This window comes from Lemur catta, chromosome 6 (genome assembly GCF_020740605.2).
Source record: "Lemur catta isolate mLemCat1 chromosome 6, mLemCat1.pri, whole genome shotgun sequence".
In the NCBI taxonomy this organism is placed as follows: domain Eukaryota; kingdom Metazoa; phylum Chordata; class Mammalia; order Primates; family Lemuridae; genus Lemur; species Lemur catta.
In genome coordinates this window covers 3,346,463-3,365,381 of record NC_059133.1, presented here as the reverse complement: position 1 = coordinate 3,365,381, position 18,919 = coordinate 3,346,463, and the positions used below count along the sequence as shown (strand labels likewise).

The following is an 18,919-nucleotide window of genomic DNA, read 5'->3' as shown; positions in this document are numbered from 1 at the left end:
CTTTTGACAGATGGTACCTTGCAGCGTATCTTGGAGTTTTGCTGACTGTGTATGGTCAGATATTATACCTATGACTCAAGTTGTCTTTAGATTAAAACACATGCCTAATATTTTATGCTGCTTCTAGAAATAGCAGTAAAACATAACCAAGAGCTTATTAAATAATTTTATCCAGAGCAATTCTACCAGTGATTCACATTTAATTTTTCCTAAGAGATGACAGCTGCCAATGTAGAGGAGTTCTCGTGAGCAGTATTAGCATCAGTTAACACCGTGGAACGTGGCGAGCTCTGGCAAGGCCAGCAGCGCCGGCCAGGGGCGCCTTCAGGGCTTGGCCTGGAGTGATTTGGGGAACACTGGGCAGCTTTCGGCCTTGTGCTGTTTAAGATCTTTATGGCATGCTTTATTTAATTTGTTTGAAATGACTGCCTCTAATGTCAGATATATTCATATTCAGACTTCAGTGTAAAAGGCACATTCCAAAGTTACATACAAGCTGCATGGATTTTTTAAAAATAGTCTTACCAAGAATGCTTATCAATCAAGTTTGGCAAATTTGCAAGGGTATTTTATGACACAGTTTCTCTTTAGCTTTAATTAATATGTTTCTTAATGTTAACACTTGTTTTGAGTTCAAATGGTTTTTTCATTTTGCCTATTAAATGAGGTCCACTTTCTAAAATCCAAGTGATAATCTTACAAAATGAAATGGAATGTTTGTTGCCGTGCAAGTCCTCACTTATGAGAGCACATTCCCCACAAGCTAAGCAGCTCTGCAGCGCCCTGTGCTCAGAAGGGCCCGCACTGGGGTTAATGCTCTGCTGTGGCTGTCCGACATTCCTAATAGTTTTCTTTTAACAAGGGACCCCACATTTTCATTTTGCTCTGGCTCCGCAAATTACGTAGCCAGGCCTACACTCACTAGTCCTGTGTGATGCTCCAAATCCCTCCGTAGCCAAACGCTGCGGGAACCACTGTGTGACCTCGCCTCCTTCCAGAAGATTCCCAGTACACGTTGTTATGTTAAAGACTCTGGGAGAACCCAGCTTCACTTACCTATTTCTCCAAAATTTTTTTTACCACAGAAGTCTTTTTTTTTTTTTAATTTAACACCTTTATTTCTGCTGAATGTATTATACTTTAGAAAAATCCAGTAATTTGAATAAGGTGAAGGTAGCTTAGTAGCATATTTTCTGGAGCTGAGGGAATACTGCCATCTACCCTGTAGACATATTTATCGAGTCCGTCTGATAAATGTTAATTCCTTAAATCTGAACTTAAACTTTCTGTGAAGAGGAACTATCCCTAAACCTTTCCAGAATAATGGTAATCTGGTCTGTTCTTAAGACCTTTGGAGAGAGACCATTTTAGTCTTCCTTAATTAGATAAGATATTTAGAAATTTGGCTTTGAATTTTGTATTGAAAATGCTTTCACTCATTTATGAGTAATTTTTAAAATATCTTGGGCTGGGCGTGGCTCATGCCTATAGTCTCAGCATTTTAGGAGGCCAACATGGGAGGATCACTTGAGGCCAGTAAGTAGTTCAAGACCAGCCTGGGCAATGTAGCAAGATCCCATCTCTACAAAAAATTAAAAAAAAAAAAAAATTAGCCAGGCATGGTGGTGTGTACCTGTAGTCCTAGCTACTCAGGAAGCTGAGGTGGGAGGATCGCTTGAGCCCAGGAGTTTGAAGCTGCAGTGAGCTGTCATCATGCCACTGCACTCCAACCTGGGTGACAGAGTGAGACTCTATCTCTAATAAATAATATTTAAAAAAAATCCTCTTTTGTCCGTTGCAGAGTGAGGCTTTTTTTGTCCAGTACTATGTTGCAAATTCTAGTTGTATTTAAGTACTTCAAAGACAATCTGTCTGGCTGTTAGCAACACATCTGCCTCACCCCTTGGGGCCGATCCCACAGGTGCCCTGAAGAAGGGTCTGCACTGGGATTCCTTGAGGTGCTCCTGTGAGCCCAGGAACAGGGAACACTTCCTGCCACGGGTCCAGCAGCAGCGTCAGCGGCGAGTTCTGCCCATGGGCAGATGCCTCTGCACTCTGGGCTTAGGTATTCCAGGAGGGATTAGAAATGATGCCTCTACCCGCTGCGTTATAGCCTCTGTGTGCTGTAGACCACGTGGTAAATCAGAGATCCCTCGGATGTGGTCATTTTCTGCTCTGCACACAGATGTCAGGTTCAGCCAATGGTGGTGTTTGTGCCCATTCTCCTCAGCCCCACCAGAAATATAATCCCTTGTAAACATGTTGGCTTCAACTAATATGGGCAACCATCTCTTCTTCCACCACGACCTCTTTAGGAAATGGGGGGCCTGCGGGTCCAGATGCAAATAGCACAGCAGCACGTGGGGAGCTGCTGTGGGGTTTGGCACTTATTCCAGAACACGAAGCGCTGGGTGGAGACTGCGGTCTTGTGCTCAGAGAGAAACGGGGCATGCCAAGGCCATTCCACTTTATCCCTAAAGAGTTTAAATGCTTGTTTGCTTATTTCTACAAATAATGTATTTCATATCCGACTTTCTGACTTGTATATATTTACATGCCAGATTTACTCGTTCAGTGGTCAGTGTTAAGTAATGATGCTTACCTCTAAGGTTTATAAATTCGTAAAATTAAGAATTATTGTAATTAAGCATCTTGCAATGGTATTTAGGAGTTCAGAGAATATTATAAATATTAAAGGTGCTTTGCTAATATTCTCTTGTTAGCTTTATTGCCAAAATCAATACATCAGTTTCTTAGCAATGAAATCACAACCCAATATCAGGCAATAACCTTTATTATCTTACTGATTTATATTGTTAGTTCGCTGTTAATGTCTTATTTTCCCCAACTAATTCTGAAGTTGTCTAAGGAGGAGGACTGTGTCTCATGCATATTTTGGATTCTCCGTAGCACCAAGTGTGGTGGTTTGGTTACAGCAGCTACTTGTTAGTTTATTGGTAATTGAAAGTATAGCTTGTCACAAATTACCCGACTTAGTTCAGTGTGTCCTTCTTTGCAGCCTTTCGTTATACATGATATGGAGACATTGTGTATGGCCGAGAAGACGCTGGTGGCCAAGCTGGTGGCCAACGGCATCCAGAACAAGGAGGCAGAGGTGCGAATCTTCCACTGCTGCCAGTGCACGTCAGTGGAGACCGTCACGGAGCTCACGGAGTTTGCCAAGGCCATCCCAGGCTTCGCGAACTTGGACCTGAATGACCAGGTGACTTTGCTAAAATATGGGGTTTACGAGGCCATATTTGCAATGCTGTCTTCTGTGATGAACAAAGACGGGATGCTGGTAGCATACGGAAATGGTTTTATAACTCGTGAATTCCTAAAAAGCCTAAGAAAACCATTTTGTGACATCATGGAACCGAAGTTCGATTTCGCCATGAAGTTCAATGCACTGGAACTGGATGACAGTGACATTTCCCTTTTTGTGGCTGCTATAATTTGCTGTGGAGGTGAGTGGCTGATTTAATCTGCTAGAGCCGAGTCTCTTACAGGCTCCTATCTTGAAGGATTTGACAGTGGTAAACCCAGTACCAGCTTGAGCTGTTGAGGTGGAGTGGACACTAGCAGAGTAGGGGGACGTCTGAGCCCCGAGTTGCTGCTAAGTAGACTTAGGTGGGATTACGTCAATGCTGTGTGATACCGTAGCATATAGTATTATTATATATAAATAAATATTTGTATAGTGTGTAAATTATACTTTAATTGTAATATATAAATATACTACTTTTATAGTTATATCTAATATTATAAACAGATATAAGATGTTTACAGCTAATACGTTAGATATAATATAAACATTAGATATAATTACAATTGTATTATGATATATAATATATATGGCCTAGATATTATAATTATTATATTCTTATAATATTACTATATAATTAATTGTATTATTATATTATATCCATGTTACGGACGATAGTCTCTAAAGTGCCATGCAGACGTTAGTATAATTGCTGTCACTATTGGTAATATTTATGCTGTTTCCTAATGGGAAATCTCGGTTCCTGACTGGCAGCGATCGCAAGGTGCACTTTGCCAGGGGACACAGACCCCAGTGGAGAGAAGCCTGGGCCTCTCTGCACGCTGGCTCTGCAGCCCCCAGACTTCTGGCTCAGTGTCACGTGCCTTTAAAGCGCCCTGTCTCGGGTCTAGGAAGGTCATCCTCCTCCCACTGTAAACTCTGCCGACTTTACCCAGCATGGCAAAGCCATGCTGTCCCCGTGGCCTACCCACTGTCAGAACTGAGGCTGGCTGCCCTGCCTAGACTCAGCCCTAGCGGGCAGGTCCCCGTGACCATCTGGCCGGGCACAGTCAGAGGAGGAAGTCCTTACCCTCTGGCATAAAGTGTAATATTAAAGGGCAGAGCAGTTACCCAGGACTCGTCCTTTCATATGATCAAGATGTAGCATGTGGATAAAAGGCAATTTCAGAACTGCGTATATGTAGCATGATCACAGTTCTATAAAAGAAATTATAATCCTACATCAGTCCTATATATATATGTGTGTGTATATATATATATATATATCCAGTAACATAAATGTTAAACCTGTTATGGTAGGGTTAAAATTATGAGGGGGGATTCTTTCTGTCTTTTTAAAATTTTCTCTGTTTAAAAATTTAATAATTATATTTATTTTACACCCAAAAAACAATGAAGATAAACAGTCCACATCATTAGCAACATGTGAAAATCATAGCAAGGAATGGGGCTTTAAAGGGAGCGCTGCCGACTGGGTATGGCCTGGGGCAGTATTTCTGGACCGAGAGTCTGAGACTGTCCCAGGTAGGCTGGTGCCAGCTGCCCCAGGGAGGGCACCCATCCCCTCCCCACTGCAGGGCATCCTCAGCATCCTTTCCAGCTGGGATCCCTTCCCCACCCCAGCACCCATTCATTTCTCACCCTGCTTTCTTGTCACCTGAGTCATATGAGAAGGTACCTGTAACAGAGCTATACGCCACAAAACCTAAGTCTACCATAATCTCCTTAAATATTGGTGGAAAAATTGAAGCCGAATATCTAATTTTGACTCAGGAACAAGAACTTCATTTTCCATATTATGCAAAATTGGTTGTTGTCGTCACCGTCAGAATGTACCATAACTCCCAACGTTTTTGGTTCTGTCCCTGACGGGCTGTACTCAGGTAAATCCACGACGACAGGGCCACGTGGTAAGGTGGAATTCGGGCGTTACTGTGGTCTAAGAGTATGAATGTTTGGGAACGAGCGTTGTCCTGTCTGTCCCTATCTTGCTTAGTGACTTTGGAAAAGTCAATTTCTATCTTCCAGTCCAGTGGACGGTATCTAAAAGCAGCTTGGCTTTTTCTAAGACAGGACACATAAAATAGGAATGTTTGGTTCCTCGAGCTGATAACCAGCTATTAGGTGATTGTCACACTCAAACATCTCTTTCTTCTTTTGAGAATAGATCGCCCTGGCCTTCTAAACGTAGGACACATTGAAAAAATGCAGGAGGGTATTGTGCATGTGCTCAAACTTCACTTGCAGAACAACCATCCGGACGATATCTTTCTCTTCCCAAAACTTCTTCAAAAGATGGCCGACCTGCGGCAGCTCGTCACGGAGCATGCGCAGCTGGTGCAGGTCATCAAAAAGACGGAGTCGGACGCGGCGCTGCACCCGCTGCTGCAAGAGATCTACAGGGACATGTACTGATTTTTCTTAAATCGACGACAACAACAACTTTTCAAGGAGTTTTAAAGCTGACAGCACTACAGAGGAGAAACGGGAGCAGCATGATTTTGCACAAATATCCACCACTTTAGCCTTAGAGATTGGAAAGTCTAAGCTCTAGGTAACTGGAATATTATTCCATGTCTGTCTTTGTTTTAACCAGTACTTCTAAGAGCGTGCATAGCACTCAAATGCTGGTGATAGGTGGCTAATACCAGGACTTGGAAAATTAAGGGGAATTATGTTCAGTGATCAGATTTTAACTCACCCACTGTTAATCGGTGCACATTTCTTTATATCACATGCATAATTGACCATTTAATTAACTGGTAACCTCGAAATACGTGGTCTGTCTTCCCTTTTTACTACCCTTTTGACTGTTGTGCTCCTTTATAATTTTGAAAACTAATCAGCACTTTTTAACATTTATAATTGTGTAAATCTAGATGTATCCAAAGGTTAGGTATTTTAAAAGCAGCAAAATATTTATTTGGAAGACTCCATTCTGTTTCCTAAATCTGAAGAAAGACAACATGCTATTTTTTAATCATAGGATTGAGAGTTTTATAGAACTATTTGATAAGCTATCAAAATGCAGCTGTTGTTTTCAGTTCTCTGTTCTCATGGTCATAACTAATATGTGGAAAAGCCTATTTCCAGGTTTGTGTAGAAGAGCCCAGAAAACGACGTCACGAGACCCCCTGGACTGTTTTAAGCTAACATGTGTGGTGAGCAGGGACACGACAAACTCTGCGAGTGGGCCAGCTTCCCGCTCCTTGCCCTCTGTTCCTGTGAAATCTCAACCAACTCAATCAGGCCGTTTGCGGGCATGATAGTATTTTTAGGGACAAATTGACAAATTATTTGTAAATGTTCTGGGCCCCATTTGACAGCTCCTATGTCTTTTCCTGTGTTGCTTTTTGAAATATGATGCTTTATTTTTTTAACTCTTGGTGGTAGCACATGCTGCCTGGAGCACACGAGCACATGTGACTTTACAGCCTCGGCTGGGAGGGGCTGCTCACCCTGGGGATTGAGGGAGGGGTACCGCGTCCTTTGAGTGGCAGTTTTACTTATTCTGAGATTTCACAGCAGTTGGTTCTTTTTTTTACAAAGAATTTGATAGTCAAGTCTCTTTGTCCGCCACTGCATATGTAACGTAGTTTTTCTGACATCTGAAATGTTTGTTTTAGCCTTAAAGATCAACTTCACCTCAGTGCAGCTGGGAAAGCAATGTTGATAGGGTAGTCGGTCCAGAACACATGGGACCTGGGAGTACTTCCTCCTCCTGTTTGTCTCGTGGATTAATCGTCCCTCCAGCCAGAACCAGACTGGACCTGCCAGTGCCGATTGTGACCTCCATGGCGCCACCGTGCACCTCCTTCACCGTGTCCTTGAGGCCCCTCCCCTATCTTTAGAAAATTTGGTGCTTCTGAGGTTGTTATCTAAAGAGTGATCGGGATTGACAGGGATCAAATTCCCCAGATCCACACGATGAAAATATGGCAGTAGAAAGGACGATGCAACTGTGAGACTTCCACCAGGAAAAAAGTGAAAGTTAGGAGTAGGACATCCTTTTTTAAAAAATTACACATTTAGTGGTGTTTTGGTTTTGTTTTTCTTTTTTTTAAGTTCAGTCAAAGGATCTGCTGGCCAGCAAGCAGCAGGCGGCCTGCCCAAGTGTCTTAGGGGTCAGAGCAAAGGAAAGTATTTCCACACATGACAGCAATCAAGCGGTGATCCTGCCTCGGAAGGAAGCTAGCCCTTGGACCAATGGCACATCCGTTCCGTGTCCCTTCCTAGAGTGAGAACTCCCCGTACCGACGAGACACACGTCAGCATCAGCGGCTGGAGTCCGATGCCAAGTGTGCGCTGCCCCCGCTGACCACGCGGCCTCTCGCTCCAGACAAACGCTGCTCCCACCGGCATGGCCCAGGAGCACAAGCCTCAAGGTTTTTAGAAAAGCCATTCATTCTGCTTAAATTTTCATAAAACCCATGTAAAACCACTCCCTAGTTCCGGCTCTCGGCCGTAACAGGCGAGCTGACCGCCCTGCGTGAGCTTTCCTGATGCTCTGCAGGGTTGGTGAGCGCCGTTCTCTTGGTGCCTAGCAAGACTCCGGGGGTGTCCCCACGAAGCCAGAAGGGAGCCCACAAGTGACTCAGCCTGAAAGTCACCCGCCACTGTCCACTTGTATCCATAGGAAGGAAAGGCACATGTTCCCATTTCTTTAAATAACAAAGTCACTAATTGCCACTCAGTGCCAGAATGTTTTGGGTCACCTAATCAAAGATTTCTAAGGGTTTCAGTAGTAAATATAGGCTGACTATGCACCAGTTCAAAATACTGTTGCACTTCAAATAGGAACCGTTCAAAGAGTGCATGTATTGCTTGCTCGGTTTCCCCAGACTTCAGCAAAATGTACAATAGAGATGTCGTAACAGGTTCGAGGAGTTTCAGACCCCTGTGTGGGGTCCTCTTCCTCTGGCAGCGAACGCAGGAAATCAACTTAACCCACTCTTCAACAAGTCATTGTTTAAACCTGGTTCTTCATTTTCTCAACTTTTAATAGCAAAAAGTGCCAGACTCCTCAGAGACCACAGAAACAGACAGCCCCGGTCTCACGTGCTGAGCAGAATGTGGCGTGCCAGCCAGCAGCAGGGCCCCGCACCGGACAGCGGGCCGCTCCGAAATCCGCTGGGAGCCTGGCAGCGCCCCGCCCCTTCTGCATGTGGGCGTTGCCAGCTGGGTGGCCCCATGCTGAATTCTGCACCACCACACCTGGAGGGCCGGAGGGCCACGCAGGCATGAGACTGCTTGGATGAAGTGCAAGATGCTTCCAACTACAGCAGCTAGTGACCATTCCTGCTCCCCACCTCACTCGCGGGTTTCCCCTTGACCTTCCTCCAGCTCTGATGAGTGCAGAGTGTCCCCCGTGCATAGCTAATGAACGTGCAGAGGGGGAGAGAGAAACCCAGTACTCGGGGCACTTAAGCACACCTGGGGGAGCTGTCCCTATTCTAAAGGGTTTTTTCATTTAAGAGCATAGAAGGTACCTTTATGCCTGTTCTGACACATTTCCTACACTGGCCATTTGAGACCCCAAGGGACACGAACTGCCTCGAGCGTTGTCTGGAGGTTCCAGGGACAGCACAGCATCCCAGAGCTCAGCAGAAGCTCAAGGGAATAGTTGGCGTGTGATGCTACGTACACCATTAATTTAGCAGCCACTTTCCCCCTAACGTGCTGTGTACCAGCTACCTCGATGGGCGCTGCAAACGGCACTGCTAACTTTAAGGTGCACACACACTGGGGCCTCACTGATGTCTCTGTAATCAGACCATTTGTGACTAGGGCTCCTTAAGCACACGCATGCCTGTGGTTGCCTGCACACAGAGAAATAATGGCTTTTGTGACTTTCTAAGAAATCTGGGTTGTTTAAAGATACACACATGCACAAGTTGCTGCCCCAGTTTGGTGCAACTGAGATTAGGTGTGACCCGGGTTTAGGATGGTCCTGGTCTACAGTCAGCACCCCCACCAGGAGCTTCCCCCTCTTACCTACTCCCGGTAGCCTGGGGAGGGTCCCTTCCTGGGAGTGATCCTGCCAGGTGAGGCTGGAGACAGATGCCTCAAAGCAAGCCTTAACACAACCATGACTTTCTAAGGTCTGTCTCCTCTTAGCACCCACCTGCACCCCTCTGTGATTCCAAGCACTTCCTGCCTCCAGCTGCCACTGTGACAAAACCACTGTGTGTCAAACCATGGTGACAACAGCCAGCACATTTGATACTTACCAGCCCGATGCATGACAGAGGGAGACTTGGATGCTGACCCAGCAGACACTCTACCTGTCTTTGGAATGTCTCACTGAACTCCAGATAGGCCTGGATTCATCGTTTCAACCCAGTGGGCCCAGCGTTCCCAGCTGAGACCCATGAGACCACCAGTGTGGCCTTTTGTCGAGAGCTTCCAGGGCCCGGGGAAAGCCAGCCACCTCCAAAGTACCTCTTCAACCTGTGAGGCCTTTCAAAATGCAGATCCCACTAGAAGAACGGGTCAGGTGCCACCAGCTCACCACCTACACACGCTGTGGTTCCTGATGGCTTTCGAAGCCGGCTCCTGTGGTCTCCTCCATGCTTCAACCCCTTGAGGGGTCCAGAATGGGAATTAGCCCCCATTTTACAATGGAAACACCAGCCTCAGGATGCAGGACCAAGTCTTTGGGCCCCGGGAACAGAGCACTTTCTGCACCTCCGGCAGCGCCCTGCTCTTCCCTGGCACTTACAGCTGGCAGGTGAGGCCAGATGACCGGCCGAGAGGTGGCACCTCTGCCCAGCTCCCGCTCTGAGGACAGCCAGCCAGTCCTCTGCGGTTAGCACAGTCTGCCTGATGCGGTGTTCCTGAGGGGTTACTCTTTGAAAGACTAAGTTCAGAACAGTGGCGTAGATTCAGGAGAGGCAGGGAAACTCTACTGTCCATAGAAGTCACAAATCAAGATCGATGCCACCCACTGAGGGCTTACCGATTATTGAAAAGTGTTCACAGAAGACCTGTTTCAATGCATCCAGTGTTGACATCATTGGCATTGTTGAGCATGGGGAAGTATTTAAAGTGGTCCAGCTTCTCTTAACTTCTCCAAGCTGATTTGTTCGGCTGCATGGGAATTTCTTTCCAAGCCAATCTTTGCAGGGTTGGTCAGTCTGGGGGACTGTGTGCCGTCCTAATGGCAGTGGTGATGAAGCTGTCACCGAAGCCCATCTTCAAACGTCCCAGTCTAGAAGTGAAACGTCCATGAGCTCTGCCGTGGAAAGGCACTCAGCCTGCTCCGCGGTGAGAAGCAAAGGGAGGGTTGTGACAGACAAACGCTGGCTGACTTGCCCCAGCCGCGTGGGAGGCAGCGAAGGGACACCTCGCCATCAGATACACTGAAGCCACTAAACCACGAAGTGGTCCCCCTCCTCCTCTGAGAGTCCTTCTGCCTAGAAAGATCCAAGATTAGGCTCCAAACATTGAGCTCTAGGTTCTTGCTGGGATTTATATGTTTTTAGGTGCCATTTGATGAATTCAAGAAAATGGTCATTGACTCCATAGATCAGGGTAAGGATAAAGGCAGGAAATTTGGTCGGACTCAGCATAGGAGATCTATTGTGTTTCTCCGGAAACCACAATACACACTAAAATGTGAAACTGGAAGTTTTTTGTTTTTTTTTAAAGACAGCGAGCTTCATGCTTTAGTTAAGTAATGTCTCACTGCTTCCCAGGCTATGTTTGTGGAAGGCAGCAGCTTCTTAGACACTATTTCAGTGTCATGGGCTGCATGCTCATCACAAAAGCCACACGTGAGGCCCCACATTAGGGGGGCAGAGAGCAACAGGCTGGTGCCCAGGGCCGCTGCCCTTTCACCAGCCCCGGGCACCTGAGGACACCGTGCAAATCTGGAACAGGGCAGTCAATTTGCTTCTCGGAACTTCAGTTTGAGAGAGACGTGAAAAGCACAGTCGGTTACTTTCACCTCAGAGGAGCCCTTTTGTGAGGGAGGGGGGCCGTGGGACGTGGTTCGGCTGGGACACGCACAGCCACATCTCCTGGAGTCCTGGGCCAAGGACAGACCAAACTGTGTCCATGTGCAATGTCACAGCCTGGCCGAAGCAGTAGCAAGTGCTTCAGTGGCCCTATGGCTGTTAGATGCATTATTTGCAAAAAAAAAAAAAAAAAAAGAAATACTGGTGTTTATAGCGTAGAAAATGTGAAAAACTTCCATGTTGTTCTCCAGAGACAGGATCATGCCAGCCTCCTCCTCTCTTAACCCTTCTTCCCTCCCAACCCAGCATCAAAAATCCGTTCATCTGATGCACTGACGCAGTCTTGCAGGAGCCCTGCCCTGGGGACGGTGCTGAGCAGGGCCGGGCAGGGGACAGGCACCTGTCACCTTTCCCGGCCCCAGGCCGCAACTCTGCCTCAGGTCAGAGACAGTCTGGCTTCAAGCCCTGAAGACAAGTGAGTGGCTGATCTTTTCACAGTAAAATCACTCATTTTTGGAAAATTCACTTTTTTAAAGGCACAGTCAGTTCCTTTTTCAGGCCTAAAAAGAAATGTACCTCACAAAACACGGATGCCACTTAGTTCCCTTTGGGTAAGGTTTCAGTGTTTGTGTTGAGTATCACTATTTTGTCTACACTGTGTGGTAGAAAGAACCGTGTTAATAGCTGTATCTTAAATATTGTGATTTGTTTTTTACAAACGTTCTAATATGAATATTTTACTAACTTACAATCATTCATCTAATAACAGACATTAGGATTCTTTTGAAATCAGTGTTAATTGATATATACTCTAAAAAGCCTGGCTCCTGAACATATTGGAAACACAACGCCGAAATGAAACAAGGGAAGGACAACTGCACACGCACATGCAGACACAGCTTTCCAGACAGCCCCCTCCTGTGTAGACCGTTCCCTCCGCCACACTTTGCACGCAAGGAGCGCCAGGGACTCTGCCTTCCTTCCCTCCCGCCAGCAAGGCCTTCTCAGGCCCAGGTTCGGGGCCACTGATTTCATACGACAGTGTTTTGCTGAAGACCCTTAACCACTCTCATTTAGCAAACAGCTGTCTGCTCTTCAGGGAATTGTTACCTATGGGTATTACCAAAGAACTTCGGCAATTTGAAACATTCTGATGGAAATTATTTGCACACGCTGGTTCTCTGGCATCCTCCAGATGGTCCAACCTGAAGCATAAAGCAGAACCCACAGACCCCGTGAGTTTCTCATAGGTTGTTTTCAGTATCTTGGCAAAATTTCTTTTCGGTGTGTGTTCGGTAACACCCTCTGGGATCCACAATGGTGTTATGCTGACGCCCCTGGGGAAGGGGAGGCAGGCAGTGAGAAGGGACGGAAGCGGGCTCCTGTCCTTGGGTGGCTTCTGCTCTGAAAGCATTTAGGGGCTTCAGACCCTTTGTTTTCTATACCAAACAGGAGCAGCTCCAAAGTAGGAATTGTTGAGCAAGCCCTGGCGTCCTCTCTCCAACTTCATTCTTCTCCCCAGGTGGGGAGGGTACCGGGGACCTCAGGAATTAAGGGTGTGCAGAGAAGGGCAAATGGAATTTCTCTAGTCACATTAGCTGATTGTTTCCAGGCAATTAGAAAATGGCTATGAAATAACCTTAATTTTTATAAAATCTTGGGTCTTCTTCATTTTCCTGCCAGGAGATTGAACTGACCACGTGTGTTGATTTCTATCCTGAATTAGGGGAACCTGTGTGCCTGCAATGTCCTACTGTAAGACGGATGAATGTGAAGAGTTAATTTCAGGGTACAGTTTTGCCTTAATGGTTTAAAAAAATAAACTATTTTTAAAAATGTTTTGGCGAGTTTTGGGTGGTGCTGTGACATGAACTGTTTGGTTTGAATAAGCTAAATCCCCGCGGTTGCGTCTGCTCTGCCGGAACAGTCCCCGCGCCCCTCGCCTGAGGCTGTCTTCACCCGTGGAGGCCCTGTTGTCCTTCAGTGTACAGAATGGATCTGGGACAGTGTGGCCCCAGAACGCGACATCCTTGCATCTAAAGTAACATGAAACAGGAAGCTTTTAAAAGTGTGGGCACCTTAAAATAAATCACAGCACACGGCGGGCGGCGGAAGCTCTTTACTCGCTGCTTTATCGCGGCCAGCTGGCCTTGCAGGCGTTACAGAGCCAGGGCAGCGCCCGCCTCCGAGAACTCCGCGCAGACCGTCGCGAGCTCACGGAGCTGCACCACACGCTGCTGCTGTGGAAGGTACGGGGACAGGGGTACCTCGGGGCAAGGGGCGCTGTGGGACCTCTGGCAGGCTGCGGGGTCCAGCTTCACAGGCACCAGGGACCCAGTCCCAGGTGGCGCGGGGCAGGCAGGCAGCATGATGGCCCCACGGTGCGGGGTGAGCGCAGGACGCCCACGGCATTCCTGACTTGGGCAGGAGACAGAGAGCAGAACTGGGCCCGAGCTGGAGCCAGAGCCTGAGGGGACTGGAAGGGCTGGAAGCCAGCACTCCACTGCCGGGAGACCCCACCCACTGACGCCCAGAGTGCCCGGGCAGATGTCGGGTCTCCAAATGTTTCAGTGGAAGGATTACTTTTCAAAACATTAGCTGGTTCTTTGGGATTTTAATTACAAACATAATACTGGTCAAGATTAAAAACAACATTTTCTAAGCATTGCACAAAGATGTGAAATAAAAATTCTATTCCCCCTAGACCTGCTATCTGGTCTCGAAGGCAGCCAACATCAATGGTTTTCCTTACACAGAGACCACTGTTGCCACCTGGCACGCCCCGTGGCCCCAGCATGCCCTGGCAGCTTCCCCCGCAGGCGCCTGCGGGCAGCCTCTTGGTGAGCTGTCCTGCTGAGAGAGGACTCCCCTCTCACTCAGTCACCTCTGAGCAGCCCCGGGGGGGAGCCCGGGAGTGCCTGGGCTGGGTGTCAGGGCTGCCCTCTGGGCACAGCTCCTGTGGCCCTGTTGCCGCTGCAAGCGGTACCCCGGCTCCCTTGGGCCACAGATGCTGCTCCCGACGGCCCAGAAGCAAGGCTCCCAGCGCAGCAGCACCCCCGGCCCAGGCTGGCGCAGGGGCTCTGTGCAGGCTGCTGCCCGCTGCCCTGGCACCGGCCTGCTCATGTCTGAGAACTGGGCTGGCTGGAAGGCCTCTTTGACGGAGCTTTCCTTTTCTCCACGTCTTGCCGAATTTCCTGAGGAAAAGCACTGATGTTCTTCTGGACACAAGGGAGGCAAAATCTCTTGGAGTAGAACAAGCTGCACTCCTGAAAGGAAGAGGAAAGGAAGGAGGCTGGCACCCTGGGGACATAGTGCAGCCTCTCTCAGAGGCCGACCCTTCACCACACGCAGAGGGCTGGGCAGAGCCCCCCAGGATGCATGGGACAGGGACACAGCCAGAGCCAGACCAGCAAGAGGGAAGGAGGGGCCCAGGGCCTGGCAGGGTGTCCGAGAGAGGCAGTCAAGGCCTGGGCCACCCTGGGAACAGCTGGGAAGGGATAGAAAGACTCGGGGGAGGGCCACCCTGCTCCTTCCCAGTGAAGTGACAACAACTGGAAACTGTAGCACCGGCCACACCCAAAAATTGGGGAATCCTGGAGTCCTCCCTCTCCTAGTCATCACAGCAGGAACAAAGGCTTGGTGATAACCTGGTGCTGGGAGCAGCCAGGGACAAAAGGGCTGTCCCCTTTTGTCCCCACAAACCAAAGAGGCTGTGGACAGGCGACTGGTCTGGGCAGGAGGCCAGAACTGTCCGGCCGCACCTGCTCTCCCCACGACCTGAAACACCAGAACTCCTAAGATGCATCCTTTACACACGAACCCTGCGGCAGATGCTCAGGGACTTCTCAGGCCAGGACCACTCTGGTCACACTGGCCATGCTCTGAAAGCCACAGTGCTACACCTCCACCCATCCTTGGGTTTTCAGCTGTCCAGATGAACCCGGCCCACTTGGCCTCTCTGAACCTCAGTTTCCTCACCTACAAAATGGGTTTAACACTGCTTTACCTGACTAAGCTTGGGGCAGGAATGAAAAAAGCCTCACCTGCAAAATAGGTCCCAAGCACAGGGCCTGGCACACAACAGTTGCTCAAGAAAGGACAGTCCCTTCTTCTGGGAGGTCCCTCCAAGAACATGTAGAACGAAGATCATCATACATGGAGACAGGGAGCCCAGGGCTGTCTGTGCTGTCCGTGGGAGGGTGAGGAACCGTGTGCGGCCACTGGGGGTGGGACAGAGTCTCCAAGGATCTCCTTCTATTCCTCACCCCAGGCTGAGACCCTCTAACTGACCCTAGCTTGCCCCCTCACCTGTCCCCTTTGTGGGCTATAGGGTGGACCAGCTGGCCTCTAAGGACGCTCACAGCCTCCCTACCTAGGGACTATTTTGGGGGTCTCCTGGAGGCTCTCAGGGATCAACATGGCAAGGACAGGCAGCCTCAGGCTGCTTACCCACCGGGCCCACGCACACCAGCCTGCTGCATAAACTGCAGCTCGAGCCGAGGACCAGGAATCTGTCCTTGTCCGAGGTGAAGGGATCCTTCATGACGTAGCTGTCCTCCAGGAGGCTGCAGGAGAGCAATGCCCGCGGTCAGAGCAGGTGAGCGACGGCATGTGGCAGCATGCACCTCCCCAGGGCCTGCACACTTCTGCACACCTGTGTGGGCTCACTGGGGCAGAGGACTCATCCACCTGTGCCGAAAGGTAGTGACGGAAAGGCCCAGCAAGTGGGGGCCACGCTGGAACTGAAATTGGACCTACTCTCAGCTCACTGGGGCATAAGGCCTCCATCTGAGCACCCCAAGCCCTCCCCTCTCTCCCAAGCTGCCTGGAACCTTTTTCATCCTCACAGCCCCAGGAGGCAGGCTAGCCTCATGCTACACATCAGAATGAGACCACAGTGTAACATGATGACTCCCAGGTCCCTGGTCAGCAGAGGAACCGCAGCCAGAAGTTGGAGGTACAGAAATGATCCCTGGAACCCCCTGGCTGTAGTCCAGGCCTGCTCTGGCAAGTCCCTGGGAAGCTGGTCCTCAGGACTCACTCCCACCAGTGCAAGAGCTGCAAGGAGAATGAGCTTCCCACTAAGAAAGTGTCACAGCAAGAATGTCAACAGGGTGCAGCCCAAATGGGGAGGCCACCATGGTCCCTTGTGTTTCCAGCTGCTAAGCTGCTTCAGCCTGGCCCACAGTGCCTCTACCCCATAGCCAGAGCAGGTGTTGAACTCTGGGCAGGGAGTGGAGGAAGGGGCTTGGGGGTTTCTGGAAGAGTCAGATGGTACTCAAGCCTTGTCCAGGGCCTCCCCAAGTCACACCTGGAGCATCCAGAGCCTGGGCAGGAATGGGCCTAAAGCACAACACCCAAGCCATGTGTCAGACTCAGGCACGGCACCTGCCAACCAGCTCTGTGCATGGGCTTCCCTGGCACTGGCCTAAAAAAGTATGTACTCACACCACCGACTGGGTGTTGGGGGGCTTCTGCCCCACGTAGCTGTACGGAGCTGTCAAGGCACAGAGCTCACACTCAAACATACCCAGGGGGCGGTGCTCTGCCTCGGACACCATCTGCAAGATCAAGAGATGAGATGCATCACCTTCAGAACCAAGAACCATCTAGCCCAGCAACAGAGTGAGACTCTGTCTCAAAAAAAAGAAAACCAATGAATGCAATTCACAGTAATAACAGAATAAAGGAAGAAAATTATATATTCATTTCAGTAGATATAGAAAACGCAGGACAAAATTCAAGGCTCTGGGTGGTGCTGGGAGGAAGAGCCCAGCTCCCAATTCAAACCTAAGTGGCTCCCCAACTGACTGTAGAATGAACTCCCTTCGTTGGCATTCAAGGACTCTTTAATTCGGGTGCCACCTTTTTCCACTGTATTCAAGTGGCTCATGTCCTTTCCTCCAAATATTCCCTGCACTTTCTCACCTCCTTGCCTTGGCTCCTGCTGTTCCTTCCACCTAAAAGGCTCCCCCCACACCTCTCTCTATGCAGTCCCCTCTGGCTGCCTTGAAAATTTTATCTTTGGCTTTCAGCGGGTTAAATAAATATCTTTTTTTCTTTTAAAGTTGGTTATCCTTCTGATGCTTCTTTAAGCAAATTCTTTGATCTGTGGTTTGATATCTTTTATTATTTTTGGAAAATCTAAGTATTTCTTCTGCTGAGATGCTAACTGTAAATATGTTACACCATTTGATATTGTTGCCTATACTTCTTGGATGCTCTGCTGTAGGTTTGTTTTTTTTCACTCTCTTTTCTCTTTGTGTTGCAGTTTTGGTAATTTCTATTGACTTATCTTCAAATTCATTGACTTTTTTTCATTGGCTATGTCAAATCAACTGATGTGCCTTTTGAAGGCACATCGTCTCTATTTTTTATTACTAGTATTGCCATTCTCAGTTTCCTTCTCTGCTGAAATCCCCTATGCATGTTGTACATCTTTTTCATGCTTTAACATATTAATCACACTTATTTTAAACTCCCTGTCTGATAGTTCTAACATCTGGGGCATATCTGATTCTGTGGATTGTTTTGATTCTTGACAGCAGGGAGTATTCTTTTTTATTTGCTTCTCTGTATGTCACAATTTTGGTTGAAAGCTGGACATTTGGTAAGAGAGTGGAGTTTAAGTATTAATGGTATTTATAAAACATGTCGTATCTGTTTATGCTGGGCCTTTGTGTGGGGTATTAAATCAGTCACAGTTGAGATGGTCTTAGGATATCACACTGGCTTCAAATTTTTCTAGCACTACCTATGCTTAGGGTGAGGATGCATTTGCCTAGAGACGGTTTTTCTCTGTCATCTTCCCCCTCCCATAGGTTGCAACGGCTAGTTATATTGCTAGTTATATTGCCTTCCCTGTTGTCCTGATCCAGCAGCAGTCTCAGGCTTTCTTAGGAATCCCGCCCCGTCCCCAGGTATAGTAGACCGCTAATGATACAGTCTGAGGACAGCTGTGATCTCCCCTCTTCTAAACCTGAGAATGTGGTGCACGTATGTCAAGCAATATGAGTTTTGAGTTGAACAACCCCAGATGTAAATCTTGGAAGCACGGGTCAAAAAGGACTCTTAAAAAATTAAAACCCATTGCAGGCGTGCGTGAACCCAGTCTCGGTTCGCAGCCGTACACTGGAGTTACCAAGGCCCCAGCGGAGCGACCAGAGCGCCGCCTGCTCAGCAGGTCACAGGCCCCGGGCACAGCGGGCGGCCCCGCACCTGCAAGCCCCGCACTCGCCCTTCCCTCGCTGGCGCCGCTGCCCCGCACCGCTCGCGCGGGGGACCTGGCCGCCCCCCGAGGTCAGGAGGGCTCCGCACCGGAGGCCGACAGCGGGAGGCCTCTCCCGCGTCCTCCGTCCGGTCCCCAACGCCGCGGGCGGCCGCGCCGACCCCAGACGATCGGAACTGCCCAGGCCCCCACACCAGCGCCGAAGGCGAACCCGGAATCAGGCAGGCGCTCGGAACACTGCGGTCCCGGCCCACGGCGCGCTCGGCCCCGCCGGGCCACCGCCTCCGCGCGCACTCACCGCCGCCCGCGCCGCACGGCTCTGCGTCCCAGGGCGCGTGCGCGGCTCCGCCCCCGGCGGCCCAGCTAGCCACGGCGCAGGCGCGGGCAGAGGGGCGGGACCTGACAGTCTTCTTCCGGCTCCCCCGTGTTCTTCCGGTTGCCGCGGGC

The 18,919-nt window shown here is 49.0% G+C and overlaps 2 protein-coding genes across 5 annotated transcripts in view; one reads left to right on the top strand and one right to left on the bottom strand.

Annotated features, from left to right (window-relative positions):
- The window catches only part of PPARA (peroxisome proliferator activated receptor alpha), a 56,252-nt gene extending 43,168 nt beyond the window's left edge, over window positions 1-13,084 (top strand). For 2 of the 3 annotated variants that reach the window (XM_045552788.1, XM_045552789.1), the window contains 2 exons: window positions 3,020-3,467; window positions 5,454-13,084. In XM_045552788.1, coding sequence (XP_045408744.1) covers window positions 3,020-3,467; window positions 5,454-5,701 — 696 coding nt within the window. In that variant the 3' untranslated portion in view covers window positions 5,702-13,084. The remainder of the gene's footprint in view (window positions 1-3,019; window positions 3,468-5,453) is intronic. The other variant, XM_045552790.1, reaches the window with a different exon arrangement.
- A 1,181-nt stretch (window positions 13,085-14,265) lies between these two features.
- CDPF1 (cysteine rich DPF motif domain containing 1) lies at window positions 14,266-18,821 on the bottom strand. 2 transcript variants are annotated; one of them, XM_045552786.1, is made up of 4 exons: window positions 18,771-18,821; window positions 16,693-16,805; window positions 15,698-15,809; window positions 14,266-14,510 (listed from the first exon to the last, which is right to left on the bottom strand). In XM_045552786.1, exons 2-4 carry the CDS (start codon window positions 16,803-16,805, stop codon window positions 14,364-14,366), a joined length of 372 nt encoding a protein of 123 aa, XP_045408742.1. In that variant the 5' UTR covers window positions 18,771-18,821; the 3' UTR covers window positions 14,266-14,363. The 2 variants fall into 2 exon arrangements, with proteins under 2 accessions (XP_045408742.1, XP_045408743.1); XM_045552787.1 differs by lacking the exon at window positions 18,771-18,821 and adding an exon at window positions 18,562-18,619.
- Between the last annotated feature and the right edge of the window lie 98 nt (window positions 18,822-18,919).